The sequence below is a fragment of the Canis lupus genome, chromosome 3 (genome assembly GCF_011100685.1).
Source record: "Canis lupus familiaris isolate Mischka breed German Shepherd chromosome 3, alternate assembly UU_Cfam_GSD_1.0, whole genome shotgun sequence".
Taxonomy (NCBI): domain Eukaryota; kingdom Metazoa; phylum Chordata; class Mammalia; order Carnivora; family Canidae; genus Canis; species Canis lupus.
In genome coordinates this window covers 32473626-32496139 of record NC_049224.1, presented here as the reverse complement: position 1 = coordinate 32496139, position 22514 = coordinate 32473626, and the positions used below count along the sequence as shown (strand labels likewise).

At 38.9% G+C, this 22514-nt stretch overlaps 1 protein-coding gene across 1 annotated transcript in view; it reads right to left on the bottom strand.

Moving 5' to 3' along the window:
- HERC2 (HECT and RLD domain containing E3 ubiquitin protein ligase 2) overlaps positions 1 to 22514 on the bottom strand; it is a 242709-nt gene that overhangs the window by 11915 nt on the left and 208280 nt on the right. Inside the window, 12 exon segments of the mRNA XM_038532568.1 lie at positions 1087 to 1284; positions 1799 to 1986; positions 6212 to 6351; positions 6550 to 6641; positions 8951 to 9112; positions 9935 to 10112; positions 18541 to 18755; positions 20522 to 20605; positions 20607 to 20721; positions 20817 to 20932; positions 21349 to 21504; positions 21964 to 22089. Coding sequence (XP_038388496.1) covers positions 1087 to 1284; positions 1799 to 1986; positions 6212 to 6351; positions 6550 to 6641; positions 8951 to 9112; positions 9935 to 10112; positions 18541 to 18755; positions 20522 to 20605; positions 20607 to 20721; positions 20817 to 20932; positions 21349 to 21504; positions 21964 to 22089 — 1770 coding nt within the window.

Here is a 22514-nt window from a genome sequence, read left to right as displayed (position 1 = left end):
CAACTTGTCTCTAAACTACACATGAAAATAAAATGTGTATACTAGTCCCCTTCAGCTAAGTGCAAACAAAGCCAATCCCGAGGGGGGAAAAATCTGCTTTGGACAGGACTCCAAAACATGCAGATTTTATTATCATGAAAAAACACCATATGGGGCTCCTGGGTGGCTCAGTCAGTATAGCATCCAACTCTTTGGCTCAGGTCATGATCTCATGGGCCATGGGATCAAGCCCCAAGTCCTGGTCCGTGCTCAGCATGGAGTCTGCTTGAGATTCACTCCCTCTGCTCCTTCTCCCACTTGTCCATGTGTGAGTACTCTCTCTAATAAATAAATCTTAAATAATAATAAAATAAAAATTTAAAAAGACCATAATCAATGATAACAAATTAGGTCACAAAATAAGTCTCAGAATCATAAACTTATCAGGAGTTCTCAAATCTGATCTCTATGCTTTTTTATTTGGCACAAATATTTCCCCTATGACACAATGGTTCTTTCAGAAAATCCCATCAATCTGCTTGCCAGAAACTTAATTCCTGAATCCGGCATCCTATTTCTAGAAAGCTCAATTACAAATGTCGATGAGTCAAAATTTGGTGATTTTTAGATGTCCTCATTTGTGATTCTATTCACAGCCTGTTAAATTATCCTTTGACAAGGAATCTCTACATATCCTGCGTGGTACTGAAGTTTCATCTAAATAATCTAGAATATCTGGCACCCTCTGCTGCACATCCCTGGGGAAGAAGTTAGCTCATTCTTCCTTCCTACTGCCAGTGGGGATTTGCCATAATGTCTCAAGGCTAGCCAGGCAGAGAATATTGCCAAGAAGGTTTAGTTCTGCAAACCACCCCACCCTTTTGGGGAAAATGCTGTACCACACTATTAATTTTTAATGTAAGCTCTAAAAGAGAAGATATTTTTGTCTGTTTTTCATTATAGTCTGAGCACCCAGAACACAGCCTGGCATGATGCTCAATGAACATCTGCTGAATAAGCTATATTCTACATATTCCCAGTTTGGGGATTTTTGTTGGATTAAAATCTACTGAAAATACTAGTTTTGCCTACAGCAAAGATTGCTACCTTTCCCTGGGATATCAGAATTCCTCGGAGAGTGTCAAATCCCACAGAAGGCCCAAGTCCAGTTTCATCTAGAGAGCCCTCCAGGTCGAACATGGGGATACAGGGGCAGAAGAGCTCTGAGATGTGATGTAGCAGCAGCAGCCGATTCCTCAATGCTATTATGGGGATTTCCTGCAAGTGATTGTATTCCATGGGAACCTGAAACGTTGAGATTGCATTAAGTCAGCTTAGATGCCAAATGCACAAATAAGCCATAGTTTATAGATGAATTCTGAAAACAGAAAAGCATCGTGACTTCTGAGTCTGGCGTTAAAAACCCTCATTGTTTTTAGAATGATATTCTGGCTAGTCTGACTGCTTGAGTCAGGCAGTGTAAATCAAGAAAAATGCTAAAAAAAATTAGTCTACAGAAATATATTTACTAAGGAATGTGTGCAGCTTGTACTGTCAGAATGGTGTTGTATAGTTTATAAGATTTAGAATGAAAGTGACACATTGACATATATGGGATGTTGGTTACAGTGAATATTAAAGTTCTTAAAAGTACTGTTTTTCATATTATGAACCTGAATTATTTTCAGTGGAACACCTCTGTAAATACATAATGGAAAATGAAGTGTGAGCGTGGCTTACATGCATAATTCAATACACAGATAGTGACTTCCTCGCTACTTGTATACCTCCTAGCCGACCTGGTCCAACCAGTACTGACCTGTGCAGGAAGCTTTCCAGCGCTGGCAGGCTTGCTGGTTGACCAGGCAAGAGTGTGTGCTGAGCCACAGGCCACGCGGTTGACCTTCTTACCCTGAAGGGCAGCTACCAATCGAGGCCTCTGGATAGCATTTGTAGTTCCATCTCCCAGTTGTCCCTCATCATTGTCACCCCACGTATAAACTTCTCCTAAATAAAGTGAATTTAGAACAAGAACTTGTATACTAGGACTAATGAATGCACAACCACCACCATTTTCCCATCACAATCATCACTCCCTTCAATGGGATGTCGGTGGCCAACTGTCTGAATGTTAACTTCATGTGTGACCTACATGTCTCTAATCACAGTATCCAAAGACATAGCACACTTTTCAGAACTCCTGATAGCCCCTGCTGGACAAGAGGCACAAGACTCTGGTCTTAAAAATCCAATAGCATTTGTTTACAAGACTAAGCATATCATTGCAGCAGTTCTTCATCAGAACAAGTAACGGTAAAACAGATTGTAATATACTTAATTGGACAAATTAAATTTTTTATGTTGAATGGAGGGAAAAAATCAGTTTTTTAAAAAACACAACTTCTTTTTTTAAAGGAAACATAGTTCTTCCTATAGTTATTTATAGCCTAAACATGAAAATCATCATTAATGAGAATCCTGTTTTTCAGTGTACTATGCTATATCCCAACCATGAAACACCACTAAGAAAACTGCTCTAAAGGTAAGATCACTCAGTGACTAAAATAGAAATGAGGTTAGTTGCCATATCCACAAAGACTCCTCAGGGAGCCATGCAGCCACACGAAGCACTCTGTAAAGTGCGATGTCTGCATAATCAAGGGCAGCGTGCTTGTGTCCTGCCCCTTCCCACTCTGGACAGTTCAATCCTAAAGTCACTGGGCAGGTATCATAGCACAAGGAAGAAAAGGAGGATTTCTCTGCAGATGTACAGCTGGAAACAGAAAATCACAGTCCACAAGTGACAAAAACCTCCATATATGGGGGGGGGGGGGTCCCAGTGTGGAGAATTAGCTGAAGCACAGAGACCAGTACCCCATGTGTGGGGGTAGCCCAGAGTGGGCAGTCACACCCCGAGATGGATGAGGATTCATTCAGGGGAGAGGGCTAAGGCAATGATGGGATACTGGTCACATGCAGGCAGAGTGAATGAATCACTACATTAAGGATAATGAAATCCAGGATTCTCACCAAAAGAGAAAGGAGTTGTAAGTATGGAAAGAGAGAAAATTAGAATGAACCCTATGGTACAGAACTGGAACCTGGGGTCCTGGTACGAATGTGTGATATTCAATATACATAACATAAATACAAAAATAACAGATACAAATTTGTATATTTTTTACATATGTATTCCCTGGCTCTGTGCACTGAGGAGGCCTGGGAGCACTGACATTCCAAAAGCAATGAGCACAGCTATCAATCTGCTCTGTCTTCTAAAACCATTCTTCTCTAAAGACATTAGGCCTCCTTGGGGAAATGGTCAATGCTAGGCATGGGCCACAAGGAGTCAAGAAGACGACAGGGTGTCTTATTGTGCCACAAAGCAAGGACGTATTCAATGAATGATGAGCACACACCAACAAATAAAACTAGTTTAATAAGGCCAATTTGAGCATCAAAGTCAGTAACAGTAACAGATTACATATAATCCATTAAATAAAGTAGGAAATCATGAGTCCCACATAGATGTAAGTGAAAAAAACAAACATTTGATGAGAATAAAATATTCAATGAGAAAGGGATATTTAAACATTTTGAAATATCCTCCCAAATACTTATTAGTCACAAATGTTCACTATGAACATTAGTTCATAGTGGAAAAGTCTGGCAGCCACTACCTTAATCAAGTGATTGAAGTTACCACCACTGGTAATGGGACAAAAAGAAACTGCATGTCACCTGATAAATTAAGAATGAAGAATACAGCATGAATTAAGATCAAAGGTGAGCAACTTGAATCTACTGAGGAGATATCAGACTAACTCAAATAGAGAGATGTTCTACAAAATAACAAGCCTATAATCTTCAAACATTTCACAATCCAAAAAACTTAGAAGACTAAGTGTCAAAGAATGATATTCAGACAACTAAGGATTGCCTCAGAGTAGAGGAGACAAGAACAAGTCTCAGCTAAATGTAACCTGTGTTGTAATATGAATGGGTATGATAATCAGGTACAATAATAAACAATGTGAATTTCCCAAATGGACAGCTGTGCGGGGACTGTTTTTTGTTGTTGTTGTTTTTTAACTTACTCATGAGACACACACACACACACACACACACACACACACACACACACAGAGGCAGAGACACAGGCAGAGGGAGAAGCAGGCTCCATGCAGGAAGCCTGATGTGGGACTCAATCCCGGGTCTCCAGGATCAGGCCCTGGGCTGAAGGCGGCGCTAAACCGCTGAGCCACCCGGGCTGCCTGAGATTGTTTAGTAGTGTGCCTGTTTGTAGGAAATACAAACTCAAATGTTCAGGGTAGGGATCCCTGGGTGGCTCAGTGGTTTAGTGCCTCAGTGGTTTAGTGCCTGCCCAGGGCGTGATCCTGGAGTCCCAGGATCGGGTCCCACATCGGACCCCCTGCATGGAGCCTGCTTCTCCCTCTGCCTATGTCTCTGCCTCTCTCTCTCTCTCTCTCTCTGTCTCTCATGAATAAATAAATAAAATCTTGAAAAAAAAAATGTTCAGGGTGATGGGCAGCACCTGACTCTCACAGATCAAAAAAAGGTCTTTGTACTGCACTTCCGACTGTTCTGTGATGTGCTTCAAAAATTTAAAGAATAAAAATAAAGCAAATAAAAAATGTGTTCTGAGTTTGTTTTTTTTTTTAAGATTTTATTTATTTATTCATGAAAGACAACAAAGATATAGGTAGAGACACAGACAGAGGGAGAAGCAGGCTCCTTGTGGGGAGCCCAATATGGGACTCCATCCCAGGACCCTGGGATCACGACCTGAGCCAAAGGCAGATGCCCAACCACTGAGCCACCCAGGTATCCCTAGGTTATAAGTTCTTAAGAACTACAATGTCAGTCCACAATAGGCCATTAAAATTGATTATCTATTTATGAAACTCTTCCATCAATGAAACAATTAAAGGGTACATATTTGTATAATTCATCAAAGGATTTAAAAGGGAAAAAACTTTAAAAGGGAAAAAATTTAAAAGGGAAAAAACAAAGGATTTAAGAGGGGGAAAAATTTGTTACTGCCATAACAAATTGCCACAACTTACTGGCTTACACAGTTCTTTCAGTTCTGTAGGTCAGAAGTCCAACATGAATCTGACTAGGCTAGCGACTAGGTATCAGAAGGCTGCATCCTTTCTGGATGCTCTAGGGGAGAACCCATATCCTTGCTCATTCAGGCTGTTGGAAGAATTAAATTCTTTGGAGGACCGTGGTCCTGTTTCCTTGTGGGCTGGCAGCTGACAGCTGTTCCTAGCTTCCAGAGGCTACCCACATCATGGGGTCCCTTTCCTCCATCTTTGTAGCAACAACAGTGGATCAAGACCTTTCACACTTTGAAAAATTTCTCCTGCCTCATCTCTCTGACTCCTCTGCCTCCATCTGCTGTGAAAAGTCTGTGTAATTAAACCAGCCCATCTAATAACACAGAATAATTTCCATATTGTAATGTCAGCTGATTATCAACCTTAATTCCATCTGTACAGTCCCTTTTGCCATTGTGCTGGGGTCTTCAAGACTACCTTCAGGTTTGCTGATTCATTGGGTAAACTCTCAGATCTCAGCATATAGTCATACTCAGCTACAGTAACAGTGAAAGGACATGAAGAAAAATCAAGAAAAGGGAAAAGGCACACGGGGTGGTGGGGGAGGGGGAGTCCAGAGGAAAGCAGGTACAAGCTTCCAATGACGCTATGCCAGTGGAATTACACAGGACAAGCTTAATTCCTTGAACAATGAGTTGTAACAACACACATAAAGTACCATTTACGAAGGAAGCTTATTAGAGACTTGGGTTTTCATTATGGCTGTCACATGGGCATTTCTGCCTGGCATATACCTAGGTTCCACCAGAGACCACACTGTGCAGTTTAGGCACAGCAAGGCCTCTTATCAATTAGGGAAGGGAGGTTCCCAGAGGCCAGCTGAGGGCCACCTTGCAAGCACCCCTTCGTAAGGACAGCAGTATCAGATGTGCTCTATCCACTCTGTTGTGCTCAGCCGTGAAACAGAACACACTCACAAGTGTTAGCACCAGGGGCTGAAGATGACAAGAGCCAAAGCCCTACTCATCACAGAAATTCTCAGATATAATGTAATTACTCCCCACTCCTTACAGCTATATATATTATCCCTGAGCAGACCTCCTGGATTTTAAAGGCCTCTGTGTTACAACATTGGGCCTGCCACTTACCGTCCTCAGTGCAGCATACACAGTGCAGGGAGCCAGTGGCAATAGCAATGACTTTCTTTCCTTGCAACCCCTGGACCTGCCGAGGTCTTCTAACATGGTCATCAGATCCATGGCCCAGCCTGTGGTAGTCACCTTTGCCCCTGCACAGAAGGAAATATAGAATTATGAGTGCAAGGCCCTGTCTTACCACCCTGCCCACCCCCCCTCAGCTTAACCACCATACTTCAGGACACAGGCCTGCTACAGAAGTTACATCCCAATCTATGAAATGTCAGTTAATGTAACTTCACTTTAGCAATCTGGGTTTGGTGCAATTAAACAAACAGAATCTTACATACCAAGTATAAACAGCACCAGATTTGGTAAGGGCAACAGAAAACTGGGATCCACATTCTACTTTAACCACCCCAAGGCCTGTAAGAGAATCAATCTAGAAGGGAAAAAGATTTAATTAGACTGAATCAAGGTTTTTGCTGACTGCTGCAAACACACAGAGACTAAACTAAATCTAATAAGGAACTCTGAAAACCCTTACTCAGGTCAAATATTTCATACAACTTAAAATCCTACTCAAAAAAAAAAAATCCTACTCCACTTAACCAAGTAAGTGTTCTTAGGAGGAGCAGGAATGCCCGGCTCTGAAGGCACACATGTGGCACTCGGCCCGAGCCCATGCTCTGCATAATGAGACTCAGCATGTGGCACTACAAATGGACATGTTACAGTTGAAGGTCTGGGATCATTTCCCCCCAGAATCCACCCTCCCAATTCCATTTCTCTTTGTGGTGTGATGGTCCCATTCTCCAGCAAGTCCTGTACTTCTTTTCTGCCCTCCAGCCCTCTCAGACCTACAGGCCCACAGGAAAGGAGCCGCAATTAATGGGGAGGACAGTTGGCCAAGAGGACCAGGGCTCTGGCCTTTAGACAAGCCCTATCTCTCTATCTAGATCAATTAAATTAAATATACCTTGGTCAGGCCAATCCTGGAACTTACCTCTACCCCTGTACACTTGGGGATCCAGGCCTCACTAGGGCTCACTCACCTAGTCATCACCTTTTCTCACTCAGCAAGCTATGTCCTATTATCCTATTATCCATTCTCAAACTTAAAATCATACTTGATTTTAAATTTAAATTAATCAAAACAATTCTCCTAGTTCTCTCCTTACCTTCAGCTCTGTCACAATCACATCAGCAATGACCTCCATCTCCTCAAGATCCTAACCCCTGAAAGTGCAAAGCCTGTGTCTAAACTTTCCTGGCATAAGAAACTCCACACCAGGGATCCCTGGGTGGCGCAGCGGTTTGGCGCCTGCCTTTGGCCCAGGGCGCAATCCTGGAGACCCGGGATCGAATCCCACATCGGGCTCCCGGTGCATGGAGCCTGCTTCTCTCTCTGCCTGTGTCTCTGCCTCTCTCTCTCTATGTGTGACTATCATAAGTAAATAAAAATTAAAAAAAAAAAAAAGAAACTCCACACCAATTTTTTCATAAATTTAGAAACCCTAAGTAACCTGTAACATGATTAAAATATCAAACACCAGCAAGAGAAAAGGAACAAGAGATGATAAGACCAAGGAGGAAGCCCTGAGCTTCTGGTTCTCCAGCAGCACCCAAGGCACAGGGGTGCCTCCAGGGACATCTCTACCAGGTTTTGGCTCCACATAGCACCAGCCAAAACCACTCTCTGCAGTGATGGAAATGTGCTGTGCCCACAATGCCCAATAAGGAAGCCACTAGACACATACAGCTCCTGAGCACATGAAAGGTGGCCAGTGTGAGCACAGAAGTAAATTTTAACTTTACCTACTCTTAACTGAATTAAATTTAAACTTAAATAGCCACATATGGCCAACAGCTACTGTACTGGACAGTATAGCTCTGGGAAGAAAAGCTATGCAGTTCTAGCCTAGGCTCTTGTCCAATCTGAGGGGGTCTCTGGTAGAATGCTGCCCTCCAGGGCTGCCTGTGCACCGTGGAGATCTCTATCACACACATACAGGCCCAGATTCTTAACAAGATTGAACACCAAGCAGAGAACAGTTTCTAGTTTTCTTTCACAGCACACACACAACAAATCCACAGCAAAGCACCTCAGCTAAATGGCCCCGTCGTGTTCATGCACTGAAGGCAGCACATTAGTCAGCACATGATCTAAACACATCAATGAATTTAATCTCTGCCAACTGCCCATTCACAAGGGCAAGACAGTCTCACAAAGTTAAGAAATTGCTCAGTCATGCAGGTCACATGGAGAAAAGCAATCTGATCTGCTAACCCAGCCTTGTAACCTTATCTCTTGGCTTGTCACAGGGTGTCCATTTAAATCAGCCTCTGGCTAAGCTAGATGCAACCCTTCCAGCAAGTACTATTAAATCCACTGCTACAAAACTCTGTAAATTGAAAAGATCATGAACAACTTGTTATCCTTTTCCTCAAACAGGTCTACATACTACATAAAACCCCAAGTCTCACTAAATTACACAAATTTCCCAAGACTTAAAATACCTCAATACCTTTGGGCTTTTCACTCACTTTTTACTCAAATACCCATTATATTTTCTGCAAAGAAGGTAAAGATGAGGTTAAAATACTCCTGAGAAACATGCAGCGCTGAACGGGGCAGTGAGCTTGTGTGCTCCTGGAAGGGCCAAGAGGGCTCTAAGAGCTCCCAGACAGACCTGGAACCTCAGGATCATTGTGAAAGGTGCCTTTCTCCCACTGTGCAGACACAAATACCTTCATGGGTACTTTACAGCCATCACTGCCTCCTCGGCCAAGCTTGCCATAGTCCCCATCCCCCCAGGACCAGACAGTGTCATCATCAGTGAGGCAGAGGGTCTGGGCATCTCCACTGCCACAGGCAACGTCAACCACACGGTGGCCCTGCAGTGCCTCCACCTTCAGAGAAAAAGAATCAAGGTTATCTGATTGCAGTAGAAAGGAGGTTTACCTAAGGAAAGGCTTTATTTTTCTTATTTTTAAAAAAAGATTTATTTAATTATTTGAGAGAAAAAGAAAGTACTTGAGAGCAGGGGGAAGGGCAGAGGGAGAGAAAGAATCTCAAGCAGATTCCCCACTACGCACAGAGCCTGATATGGGGCTTGATCTTATGACCTGAATCGAAATCAAGAGTTGGACACTAAACCAAGGCACCCAGGCACACCAGGAAAGGCTCTAATGCGCTGTTGACACTCTTTGTGTGTGGGAGGCCTGTTTTAAGCCTTTACAAACAGTGTGCAAATTTAATAATACTCTAAGATAAGACAGCAAACACATTCATCTGTTTGAACCAAATAAATCTAAACTGTAGGAGGCAGGCATCAGCATCCCCAGTGAGTCAGCCTTACCACACCAAAAGTCTTATTCACTGCCTCACCCAAAATACAGTGGGCCTTCTAGAAGCCAAAGCAGTTAACTAGATGACAAGTTGTATTAGTATAAACATACATATATATATATAATATAAATAAAGTATAAATAAAAGGATATTTCAAATACTCTCCTGTTTAAATGACCCACTGAATACAAACCTATTTGTAAAGTAATGAGGCTAAGGACATCAACTCTAAAACTAAAAGGAAATAAGAGAAAATACTTCTGACTTATAAAAATCATAATGACATAATGACAATGGCAAGCAGCCTCCCCCACCACTTTCACCAGGGAGGGCATGAGGAACTGCCCCAGGCCTCTGAGCATCTTCTCAAGGTGCCTTCTCACCAGCTTTGGCTTTAACTGGTCCTCACTGTCGCTGTGTCCGAGGCGGCCATACCGGCCTTTGCCCCAAGTATAGAGGTCCCCTGCTGCAGTGACGCATGCACTGTGGGCTCCACCGGCAGCAACATCAACCACTTCAATTCCTCTCAGAGACTCAATGACTCGAGGGCGGTCACATGGACTGCAAAAAAAGGTCACCAAAGAACTAAAATAGTTTTATTCTTAAATATTTTAAAAGTATTAAATGCTAGGCTTTTTGTTTGCTGTTCATTTGTTCAATGTACACCTCTCAAATCAATTGTTAATTAAAAAGAATCATTCAGACCTGAACTCAAAATTTCATAATTTCCTAAATGTCTTCTTTTATACCAGCCACCCTAACATTAGAAAGCAGAGACTTTCAGTCTAAATCAGATGCCAGGAGACTAGTGCCCAAATGTGGGCCAAGTCTGGCCCATAGCTTGTTTTTGAAAGGCCGAATAGCTTTGAATGAATTTTACCTTTTTAAAGGGTTGTTAAAAAACAAAAACAAATACTGAAAGAAGCATAGACAACAAAGATTGTATGTGGCTGGCCTAAAATATTTGTTGCACCTGGCTCTTTACCCAAACATGTTGCCCATCCTTACTATAAATCAACATTTCATTTAAGGAGTTTTATTTTATGAATGTCAACTAGCCTACAATGTAGCAAGCACTGATAACAAACTTGTTTTGAGTTTTCAAAGTTCTTTATAATAACCTTGAATATAAGATCTCAGCCAGATGTAGGATTACAAATAGTGCTTTCCCAATCTGTAGCATGTCTTTTCAATGTGTCTTTCAAACGCCTGAAGTTCACATTTTTATGAAGTCCGAATTATCTTATTTTTCTTTACTGGATCGTGTTTTTGGAGTTCTATCTAAAAATCCTTAACTGACCTAAGTCACAAAGGTTTTCTCTCATGTTTTCTTCTAGAAGTTTTTAGATTTAGGTTTTACATTTATGACTACGAGTCATTTTGAGTTCATTCTTTATGGTGCAAGAAGTTCATTGCTAACTATATGGTAATCCAATTTTTCAAGACCATTTGTTGAAAAGGCTCTGTTCTCCAATAAATCGTCTGTATTTTTGTAAACTGTGCTTTGGAAGTTATAAGGGAGAAATCAAGCTTCTTTTTTCCCCACAATCATTATTGAGAATTTGTGGTACTTTTTTTTTAAATATTTTTTTTAAAGATTTTATTTATTTAGTCATGAGAAACAGAGAGGAGAGAGAGACAGAGACACAGGCAGAGAGAGAAGCAGGCTCCATGCAGGGAGCCTGACGTGGGACTCGATCCCGGGTCTCCGGGATCACGCCCTGGGCTGAAGGCGGCGCTAAACCGCTGAGCCACCCGGGCTGCCCTGTGGTACATTTTTAGACTCTATTCTATTCCACTGATCTTACTCTTTACAACAACATTACACTGGCTTTATTGCTGTAGCTTTAAAAGGAGGATTGAAGTACTGTCAGTCCTCCAACTTTGCTCATTATTTTCAAAGTTGTCTTGATTATTCTATGTACTCTGTACTTCCATATGAATTTTACAATCAGCTTGTTAATCTCTACAGACATTTTGACTGGGAAGAGGTAGAACCTATACGTTATGTGGAGGAAAACTGACAAATCAATAATATTGAGTCTTCTAATCCATGGACACAGTACCGTCTCCTCTACCATTTTAGGTCTTTTAAAATTTCTCCCACCAATATTTTATAGTTTCTCTGCCTATAAGTTATCCAAGCTTTTTTTTTTTTTTTTTTTGGTCAAATCTGTTCCTTACTTCTTACTATCAATTTTGAGGGGAGGGTAATATAAATAATATTTTTAAACTTCAATTTCTGATTATATTTGCATATGTATAAAGACACACAATTGCCTTTCATTTATTGATCTATCCTGCAACCCTGCTAGTCTTACTTATAAATTCTAGTAGCCTTTTTGTTGATACCAAAGATTTTCTATATAAAATACATGTAATATAGCATTAATTCTCTTCCCATTCTGAACGCCTTTTATCTCTTTATACTGCTGTACTGCACTTGCTTGTCTCAGAGTACAATGTTCAATCTTGACAGGAGATGTCCTTGTCTTGTTCCTGAAGTTAGAAGAAGTTCAGTCTGTCACTATTAAGTATTGTGTTAGCTCTATGATGAGATGCCCTTTAGGATGTTACAGAAGTTCTCTTTTATTCCTAGATTGGTGAAAGTTGTTTATCATAAACAGATATTGAAGTTTGTCAAGTGCTTTTATCCCCCCTCTTCATCTACAGAGATGATTGCATGATTTTTCCCTTTGCACTTGGTTCATTTTCCAATGTTTAAGAACCATTATGCAACTTCTGACATAAAACTCACTTGGTCATGGTGTATTATCCTTTCACATATTGTCAGATTTGATTTTCTAAAATGTTAAGAAGTTTTTACATCTATCTTCATGAAGGATATTGGTCTGTATTTCCCTACTAATGTCTAAGTCTGGTTTTGATATAAGACTGGTCCACAAAAGAGAGCTGGGGAGAATTCCCTCCTCAATTTTCTAAAAATAGTTTGTTAAAAATTGGTATTATCTGTTACTTAACACATGTGGTAGAAATCATATCACCAGTTTCTGGAGACTTATTTGTGGGAAATTTAATTTCTTAAATAAACAGTTATTTGAGTCATCTGTTTATTCTTGAGTGAGCTTTAAAAAGTGTGTCCTTTGAGGGATTTATCCATTTCATCTAAAAAGTTGCATTTGTTGGCATAAAGATGTTCATTATACCTCACTGTTCATTAACTGTACATTCTGTAGTGATAAAATTCCTTTATTCCTGATATTGCTATAATTTGTATAATCTTTTTTTCTCAACCAATCTAAAGGGTGGTTTTACAGATTATGCTTTCTCAAAAAACTAACTTTTCTTTTGATTTTTCTCTACTGTTCTATTTTCTTTTTCATTGATTTTCATTCTGATCTTCCTTATTTCCTTTATTCTTCTAATTCTAGGTTGCATTTGTCCTTATTTTAGTTTCTTTTTTTTTAAGATTTTATTTATTTATTTGAGAGAGAGAGGGAGAGAGAGAGAATGAGCGCACAAGCAGAGGGGAGAGGCAGAGAGAAAGGAGGAAGCAGGCTCCCCTGCTAAGCAGGGAGGCCTGATACAGGGGCTCAATCCCAGGACCTTGAGATCATGACCTGAGCCCAAGGCAGATGCTTAACTGACTGAGCCACCCACGTGCCCCTTATTCTAGTCTTAAGGTAGAAACTGAAGTCCTTATTTAAAGACCATGTTTCTTTTGCAAATTTTTAAAACAGGCATTCATGCTATAAATCTCCTTCTAAGTACTGCCTTTTGCTGGCTCAAATGAATTTTTATATTCGGTTTACATTTTCACTAAGGTCAAAGTCATTTCTAATTTACTTCTGATTCCTTCTTTGACCAGTTATTTTAAACTGTTTTATTTACTTTCCAAGTATTTAGAGGACTGTCCCACAGATTTTATTGTTACTGGTTTTTAATTAATTCCATTAGGGTCAGAGAATATACTTTTATAATTTTATATGACTTGAGTACTCTTTTTTATTTAATTCTTTTTAAAGATTTTTATTTATTTATTCATGAGAGACAGAGAGAGAGAGAGGCAGAGGCACAGGCAAAGAGAGAAGAAGGCTCCATGCAGGGAGCCCAATGTGGGACTCAATCCCGGGACTCCAGGATCATGCCCTGGGCTGAAGGGGGTGCTAAACTGCTGAGCCACTCAGGGATCCCCACTCTTTTTTTTTTTTTTTTATTAAAGATTTTATTTATTTATTCATGAGAGACACCGAGAGAGAGGCAGAGACACAGGCAGAGGGAGAAGCAGGCTCCATGCAGGGAGCCCGACGTGGGACTCGATCCCATGTCTCCAGGATCACGCCCTGGGTTGAAGGTGGCGCTAAACCGCTGAGCCACCCGGGCTGCCCTGACTTGAGTACTCTTGATGTATGTGATTTGTTTTCTGGCCCAAATTATGGTCTATATTGGCAGTTATTCCATATGGAGTTAAAAAAGAAAGTGCTTTTGCTAAATCAAGTGTTCTATAAATGGTGGTTAGATCAAGCTGCTTGATAGTTGTTGAAGTCTTCTGAAAGATTTTCTAGCTACTTGTTCGATCAGTTATTGAGGGAAGAGTATGAAAATTTCCAATGTTACTGTGGATTTGTCTATTTCTCCCCATAACTCTATCATTTTGCTTAATTTCATGTATTTAAAAGGTCTATCATTGGTTGTGTAAACATTTAGGATTATTATGTCTCCTTGATGACTGATCACTTCATCAATACTAACTGACCCCTTTTATTCTCTCTCAATATTCTTTGCTCTGAAATCTACTTTGTATGATATTAATACAAGCATACCGGCTTTCTTTTGATTAGTGTTAAGCATGGTATATATCTTTGTCTTTTTACTTTTTTTTTTTTTTTTAAAGATTTTATTTATTCATGAGAGACACAGAAAGAGAGAGGCAGAGACACAGGCAGAAGGAGAAGCAGGCTCCATGCAGAGAGCCCAATGCAGGACTCGATCCCGGGCCTCCAGGATCACGCCCCTAGACTGAAGGCAGACGCTTAACCGCTGAGCCACCCAGGCGTCCCTGTCTTATTACTTTTAATCTATTGATGTGTCTAATTAAATTAGTTCAGGCAGCATGTTTGAGCTTGCTTTTATACCCATTCTGACAACCTCAGCCTTTTAATTGGACTGTTTAAATCACTTACATTTGATGTGATTGTTAATATATTTTGATTTATATCTACATCTTGCTATTATCTTTTCCTATTTGTCCTATCTGCTCACTCTATTTTTTCTTTTTTAAGAGTATTATGTTTTATGATTTCACTTTAATTTCTTTGTTGGTATATCAGGTAAAGCTTTTTGTTAGATTATATTAGTATTTATTTTAGGGTGTGTATAATACATTACAGTTTAGTCTGAAGGCATGTACTTTATCATGTATAGTATAAGAACATCACAATAGCATATTTCTATTTCCTACCCCACAAACCTCTGTGTTGCTGCTGTGTTCCTCTATATTACTGCTATATAATTTACTTCTATGTGTCTCCATTTATCTCATATTCAATTATCTCTCGAAGGTATTTATACAGTAAGGAGAAAGTCATGATACTAATTCATGTAGCAATTTCCTCATTCATTCTATAGAACCCTGATTCCATCTGATACAATTTTCTTTCTGTGTGAAGTAATTCCTTTAACGTTTTTGTTGTACAGATCTGCAGGTGTTGAATTCTTTCAATTTTTGTATGTCTGAATAAATCAACTTCATTCTTGAAAAAATATTTTCATAGAGTAACAAGTCTAGGTTGACAGTTCTTTTGACTTTCAGTCCTCTACTGTCTTCTAGATTGCATTGTTTTCTGTAAGAAATTTGCTATCATCCTTTACCATTTTTTCTGTAACATATATTTTCCCTCTAGCTGCTTTTATGATTTTTTCCTCTTTATCAAAGGTCTTGAGCAATCTGATTATGAGGTGCCTTGGTAAGTTTTCTTCATGTTCCTTATTCTTGAAGTTCTTTATCTTCTTGAATTTGTAGTTTTCATCAAATTTAGACATTTCTTCAGTCATTATTTCACAAAATCCTCCCATCCTCCTCTGGTGACTCCACATTATTTATATAATAGGCCACTTGACGCTGTGTATCCACAACTCACTGACGCTATGTTCATTTTATGTATGAGTGTTTCATTTCTGTGTTTCAGTTTCTATTGTTATGTCACCAAGTTCATTAATCTTTTCTTCTGCAATATTCAATCTATATTAAACACATGTGCTGTACTTTTCACCTCAGACATTTTTTTTCATCATTAGGATTTTGTTTAAAGCATTTAAATATCTTTCAGTCTCTAACATGTTGGAAGTTTTTCCTCAAGTTTCTTAAGGATAGAGGCATGTGGTTAAAATACTGTTTTTAATATTCTTACCTAGTAATTCTATCAGTAATGTCACTTCTGGGTCAGTTTTAATTGACTGATTTTTTTCTTCTTATATGGGCTATATTTTCCTGCTCTTTTGCATACCTGATAAAATTTTTATAGCTTTGATATAACTGACATATAAAATTATATAAATTTGAGGTATAAGATATGATTTGATACATGTATACATTGCAAAATGATTACAACAATAGGGTTTAGTTAATACATCCTTCACCTCACATAATAACTCTTTTGTATGGTGAGAACATTTAAAATCTACTCTATCTTACCAACTTACAAGGACACAATAAAATGTATTGTTAACTATGGTCACTATGTTGTACATTAAATCCCCAGAATTCTTATTTTTCATCTTATAACTGGAAGTTAGTATACTCTGTCAACATCTCCCAATCTTCCAACTCCAAACCCCTGACAACTACCAATATACTCTATGAGTTCAACTTCACATATAAGTGAGATCATAGTGCTTTGTCTTTCTGACTCATTTCACTTAGCATAATGTCCTCGAAGTTCATTCAAATTGTCACAAATAGGGATCCCTGGGTGGCGCAGCGGTTTGGCGCCTGCCTTTGGCCCAGGGCGTGATCCTGGAGACCCAGGATCGAATCCCACGTCGGGCTCCTGGTGCATGGAGCCTGCTTCTCCCTCTGCCTGTGTCTCTGCCTCTCTCTCTCTCTCTGTGTGACTATCATAAATAAATAAAATTAAAAAAAAAATTGTCACAAATACCACGATTTCCTTCTTTATGGTTAAATAATATTCCACACACACACTCTCCACCCCACATTTTCTTTATTCATTCATCTGCTGAACACCTATTTCCATGTTTTGGCTATTATAAACAATTCACACTGAACATGGAAGTGCAGATCCTTTCAAGACAAGGATTTTATATCCTTCAGATATATACCCAGAAAATGGATCAGCAGATAATACGGTAGTTTTTTTTGTTTTGTTTCTTTACCTTTTCCTATGTTTTTCTATAGTGGCTACTCTATACTTAACATTCCTACCCACAGGGTACAAAGTTTCCTTTTTCTCCACATCCTCATCAGCACTTCCTATTTGTCTTTTCAATAATAGCCATTCTAACAGGTGTGAAGTAATATCTCACTGTGTTCTGATTTGCATTTTCCTGATAATTAGTGATGTTGACAAACTTTTCATATACCTATGGGTCATCTGTATGTTTTCTTTGGAAAAAATGTCTATTCGGGTCCTTTGCCCATTTGTTAATTGGGTTGTGTTTTATTTTTTGGCTATTAAGTTGTATGAGTTCCTTATACATTTTCTACATTAATCCCTTACCAGTTACATGGTTTGCAAATATCTTCTCTTTAATTCTAAAGATTGACTTTTCATTTTGTTGATTGTTTCTTTTATTATACAGATGCTTTTTAGTTTGATCCAGTCCCACTTGTTTATTTTTGCTTTTGGTGCTTGTGCTTTTAGTGTCATATCCAAAAATCCATTGCAAATACCAATGTCAAGGAGGTTCTTCTTGATGTTTTCTTCCAGCAGTTTTACAATTTCAGGTCTTATATTTACATTTAAGTTTTTAATCCATTTTGAGTTAATTTTGTAAGCGGTGTAAGTCAGGGATCCAATCATTATTTGCATTTGAATATCCAATTTCCCCAACACTATTGAAGAGATGCATATTCCTGATCATTTCTGATTGGAGTAGAACACTGTGAAGTTTATCTTACTGATGCTTGGTATGTTTGTATTCATAAAGATATTCTTGAGGTTATGGTTCCTTATAAACAGTATAATCTGTTCAGGCCTTGCTTTTAAGCTTTGTTGGTTGGATCAGAGCAACACAGTCTATGTTTAATTCCCTGCCCCCCAACTTTTGTACAACATCATTCTTAGTCCTCTACCCAATGCCCTGGGAATGATGAGGTTTTGGAAGCAACCTCTATCATCTGCCCTTTGTGAGAGCTCTGCAGACCATTCCTTCTAATCCTTTTGGGTGGTTTGTTCCTTAGCCTCTCAGTTATTCTCTTCACACACCGTGACTGTCAGTATTCACCTCTGCAGATCCCCATATGTAACTTTACTGCCTCTTATTCAATGCCTTTAGGGCTGCTGTTTCATATATTTAGTCTGGTGCTTTAAGTTATTTCATATATGAAGGTCCTTGTTATGCCAACTGGGCAGGTAGTTCCCATTAATTTTTAAAAGCTAGAGGGTTTGGTTGTTTTGTTTAAAAAAATACTTTCATTTGTGTGTCCCCTTCTATTTCCTCTGTATTTACAGCTTTAGTTTCACATATGCTACCAAAATACCAACTGTGATTCAGTGAGTTACTCAGGATCAGAGGAAGGGAACTTGGGGAGAAGGACTAAGAAAAGCTCAACATCCTTAGTACTTAAAAATCAAAAAATCAGAATTCATTTTCCCCTCAAATAGAAGGGTCATGTAGGCAAGCCCATACATTGGAACATGAACTTATTTCTGTCAAACGAGTCATTGGCATTTAACTTGAGTAAATTATTATAAATGTTGTTCTGAAAAATAAGCTGCCAATATGTTATACAAGAATAAAAACAAGAAAAAGAAAGCATAACACCAAAAATGATGTTTTCTCATAATACCTTCTGTTGCCATGTCCCAACTTCCCATCTTCTGCTTCACCCCAAGAGTAAACTTCTCCTTCTGAAGAGAGGGCAAGACAGTGTTTTCCTCCTGAGTTCACAGCTACTTTCTTAATAAACACATGCTGAATGGATTCAAGTAATGTTGGAGTAGATACCGACTCTGTCCCTCCAATTCCTAGTCTGCCACCTGCACCATATCCAGTGGCATACAGCTAAGACAAGAAAAATGTAAATATCAGGTTTTTATCCAAGTATCCCTATATTTCAGTAATTAACAAGTTCAATCAATGCTCTAGACATGTTTACCACAGAGGAAAATAAAAATTAAAAATCACAGGAGTGTTTAATTTTTGTACGCTTATCAAAACTCTAAAAATGAAAGAAATAGAGTATTAAAAATCCTAAATTCACAAAAATATATTTCTAAAAGATCTTTTCCCTGGAACAAATCCTTGATAAAAAACACTCATAGGAAAAATAAATATATTTAACATTTCAGCAAGGCAGCATATAAATCACACAGTAGAATACACTACTCTACTTTCACTCTAAGTGGGTAATTATTTCAGGACACAAGCTTTATCATTATCTAAAAAAAAAAAAATCAGACTGCCTTTCTAAATGTATATCAAATATCTCTCCTATAAAAATTTAAATGTTGGGGAATCCCTGGGTGGCTCAGCGGTTTAGCGCCTGCCTTTGGCCCAGGGCACGATCTTGGAGTCCCAGGATCGAGTCCCACATTGGGCTCCTGGCATGGAGCCTGCTTCTCCCTCCTCCTGTGTCTCTGCCTCTCTCTCTCTCTCTCTATGTCTATCATAAATAAATATATAAATCTTTAAAAAAAAATTAAATGTTGTTCCATACTGGTATGTATGTATGTATGTATGTATGTATGTAAGTATGTATGTATTTATTTATTTACGCACACACATACACACACATAGAGGCAGAGACATAGGCAGAGGGAGAAGCAGGCTCCTAAAAATCCCAAATAAAATATTCACAAACACAAACCAAAAAATAAAACATATCCTGACCAAGCTGAGTTTCTCCAAAGAATGCAAGGGGGTTTAATATAAGAAAACCAATTACTCTATTTCACAATATTAATCCACCAAAGGAGAGAACATCCACAGGAATTTAATCTCATAAAGAGCGTCTACCCAAACCTCACAGTAAGCGTGTAAAATGTTTGATCAGTGTTTGCTTTGCAGCCTGGATTAAGATGAGACAAGCCCACAACCACCACCCCTGTCCAATATTATACCATAACTTCTACCCAGCACAATGAGCTTCCTTTCTTCACACAAAAGGAAAAAAAACAATAAAAGAGAAGTGAACTGAAAAGGAACAAAATTCATTTATAGATTATGACTCTCTATAAGGAAGATACAAGAAATCCTGAGATATACAAAGGAAAGAGTAGAATAAGGTCACCAGACATAAAATCAATCTATAAATATCAACCACTTCATCATACTAGCAGCAATTAATTTTTAAAAGAGCACTGTAATAGCAAACAAAGAAGGATTACTCTAAGGTATTATCAATATACAAACAGTATACTTTTTATGCATGTTGTATTTTTTTTTTTTTTAAGATTTTATTTATTCATAGACAGAGAGAGAGGGGCAGAGACACAGGCAGAGGGAGAAGCAGGCTCCATACAGGAAGCCTGACATGGGACTCGATCCTGGGTCTCCAGGATCACACCCCAGGCTGCAGGCAGCGCTAAACTGCTGTGCCACAGGGGCTACCCTGTATGTTGGATTTCAAAATAAAAAACTATAAAGTTATAGAACACACTGAAGATCATACAGAAATATTTATAGAATAACTGCCTCCAGCACACCATACATAAGTACTATTAACTTTGAGATAATGTTTCAATATAGAACCCTTACATATACTGTGCACTCTAGCCATAGCTGTAGCTTAGTTTTAACACAGTATGCCACAGAAAACACATACTTACCTTTCCATCAGCTGTCACTGCAAAGAGAGTCTGTTCTCCTCCAATTAACTGCACAGGTCTGAGAGTTGCAAGGGCTTCACAAGGGAGTGGGAACTTTAACTTTTGCACCTTCAATGCCACCAAGCTGCCCCCTGTGATTATGCCCCCATCCATAAATTGTTCCACTGCCACCAGCAGAGAGAGTCCAGTCATCTGGTCGCCTACAACAAACAGTAAACAATTGACATGGGAAAAAATTGCACATGAAACACCTTTCTCCAGTACTTAATATTACTCTTGGTTCTGATATAATAACCTGTTCATCCACTGCACAAGTTGTTCATCTTGCTCTCTTTTAAAAATGTCGTGGCTCTCATGGAGAACATCCATGTGTTCGCTGTCTGCCATTAACTCACGAATTTTCTTAGCCACCTAGACAACATTATTATGAGATTATCAATCAAACACTCATCTCTCAAGAATAAAACAAATAATATTAAGGTGAGGACACAGGAGTAATCCCCATCCAATAACCTGAGGGAATGCCATCATTGACATTGTGATCTTATAGTTAATAACCAAAACCAGTATGATTATATCACATGTAAGATATTTGAGAATGTCTATTATATCTTTATAATACCATTATATCTTTACTATATTATTAAATACATTATATTAATTATTAAAATTCACAATGTATTCATTTTCACCTGTGTCCTTTCTTTACTTATTACTTTGTAAGAGAATGTTACTGTGTCTCATAATATTGCTATCTTTTTTATACCACAGCTGAGTAAGGAAAATGTTTTTACATTCCAAAAGTGATTTCAAAATAACATCAATACCTCATCAAGAAAAAGTCGTGGTAATGGTGTTCTTTTGTCCAGGGCCACAGCAACACGGGACGCCATGCAATACCTTCGGAACCAAGCCCACTTGTGCGTCTCAGCACAGCAGGGGAGAGTGTCTAGTTCCAGGTCACAAGCAAGAGCTACTAGGACCTGCGCAACCAAAAATTAACACCACAAGGAAGCTCAGAAATACAGCTAACGTTCTACTTAACCAACATTGCATACTAAGGACAGACACATTACAGGGTTTCTGTGAGTCTTCATTCAAGATCTCCTTCCTCCAGGCCATGTCCCAAGCAAGTATTTTACTATCACCAATGATGTGGATTATTCCTACTTAGCCCCTAGTTATGCCCCTGACACACAGGACCTCAGATCTGACAACCACTACAATACTTGCTGCCTAAGTCAAGAATCTCATAGTACACTAATACTTGGTTAAAGTATTAAGGGATTAGGTCACATAGACATTTATGGACATTTTTCATATTTAACATCAGCAATACACACCTGTTCTCAAGGAGACCTGAAAAGTTATGCACTACACATGACCACTCTCTGGGCTCTCCTAGCCAACCAGCTCTCTCATCATATTAAGATAAGCATTACCTTAAAGAATGGACTGTGGAGCAGCTGCTTGCCACCTCTTACAATAGGATCTTCATATTCAAACTGCCTTTGTAAAGCTTCTGGAAGGCCTTTTACCAAAGCAGCAAGAGCACTACCTGTAAAACTCTAAGAAAACAACAAAAATACATTATGGTAAAGCAATCCAAAGTGTAGAGGAGGTGTTTTGTGTGAGTCAAATGTTTTGTTATGTTGGTACTATTTTCTCTAAAAAATGTGTATTGATATTTTCAAATATGTTTAATAACAAGAGCTTGAAAATTCACCTCAGGATGCTTGGTCTTGATTTCAGTATTAGCCACTCACAGAGAACTGGTCCCTTTCTGGCCTACAAAGCTCCATCTCTTAAGATGGTGAAGATCAAGTATCCTTTTAATAGTAAGTACCTCATAGAGCAAAATAAAGGGGATGTTGTGAACCAGACTCCTTGAGAAGTCAACAGACACAATCTTATGCTCAAAGCCATTGACACATCTGTTTCCAAAAATCACAGGCCAACCTGCACTCAGTATATGGAGCAATCATAAAGGAGT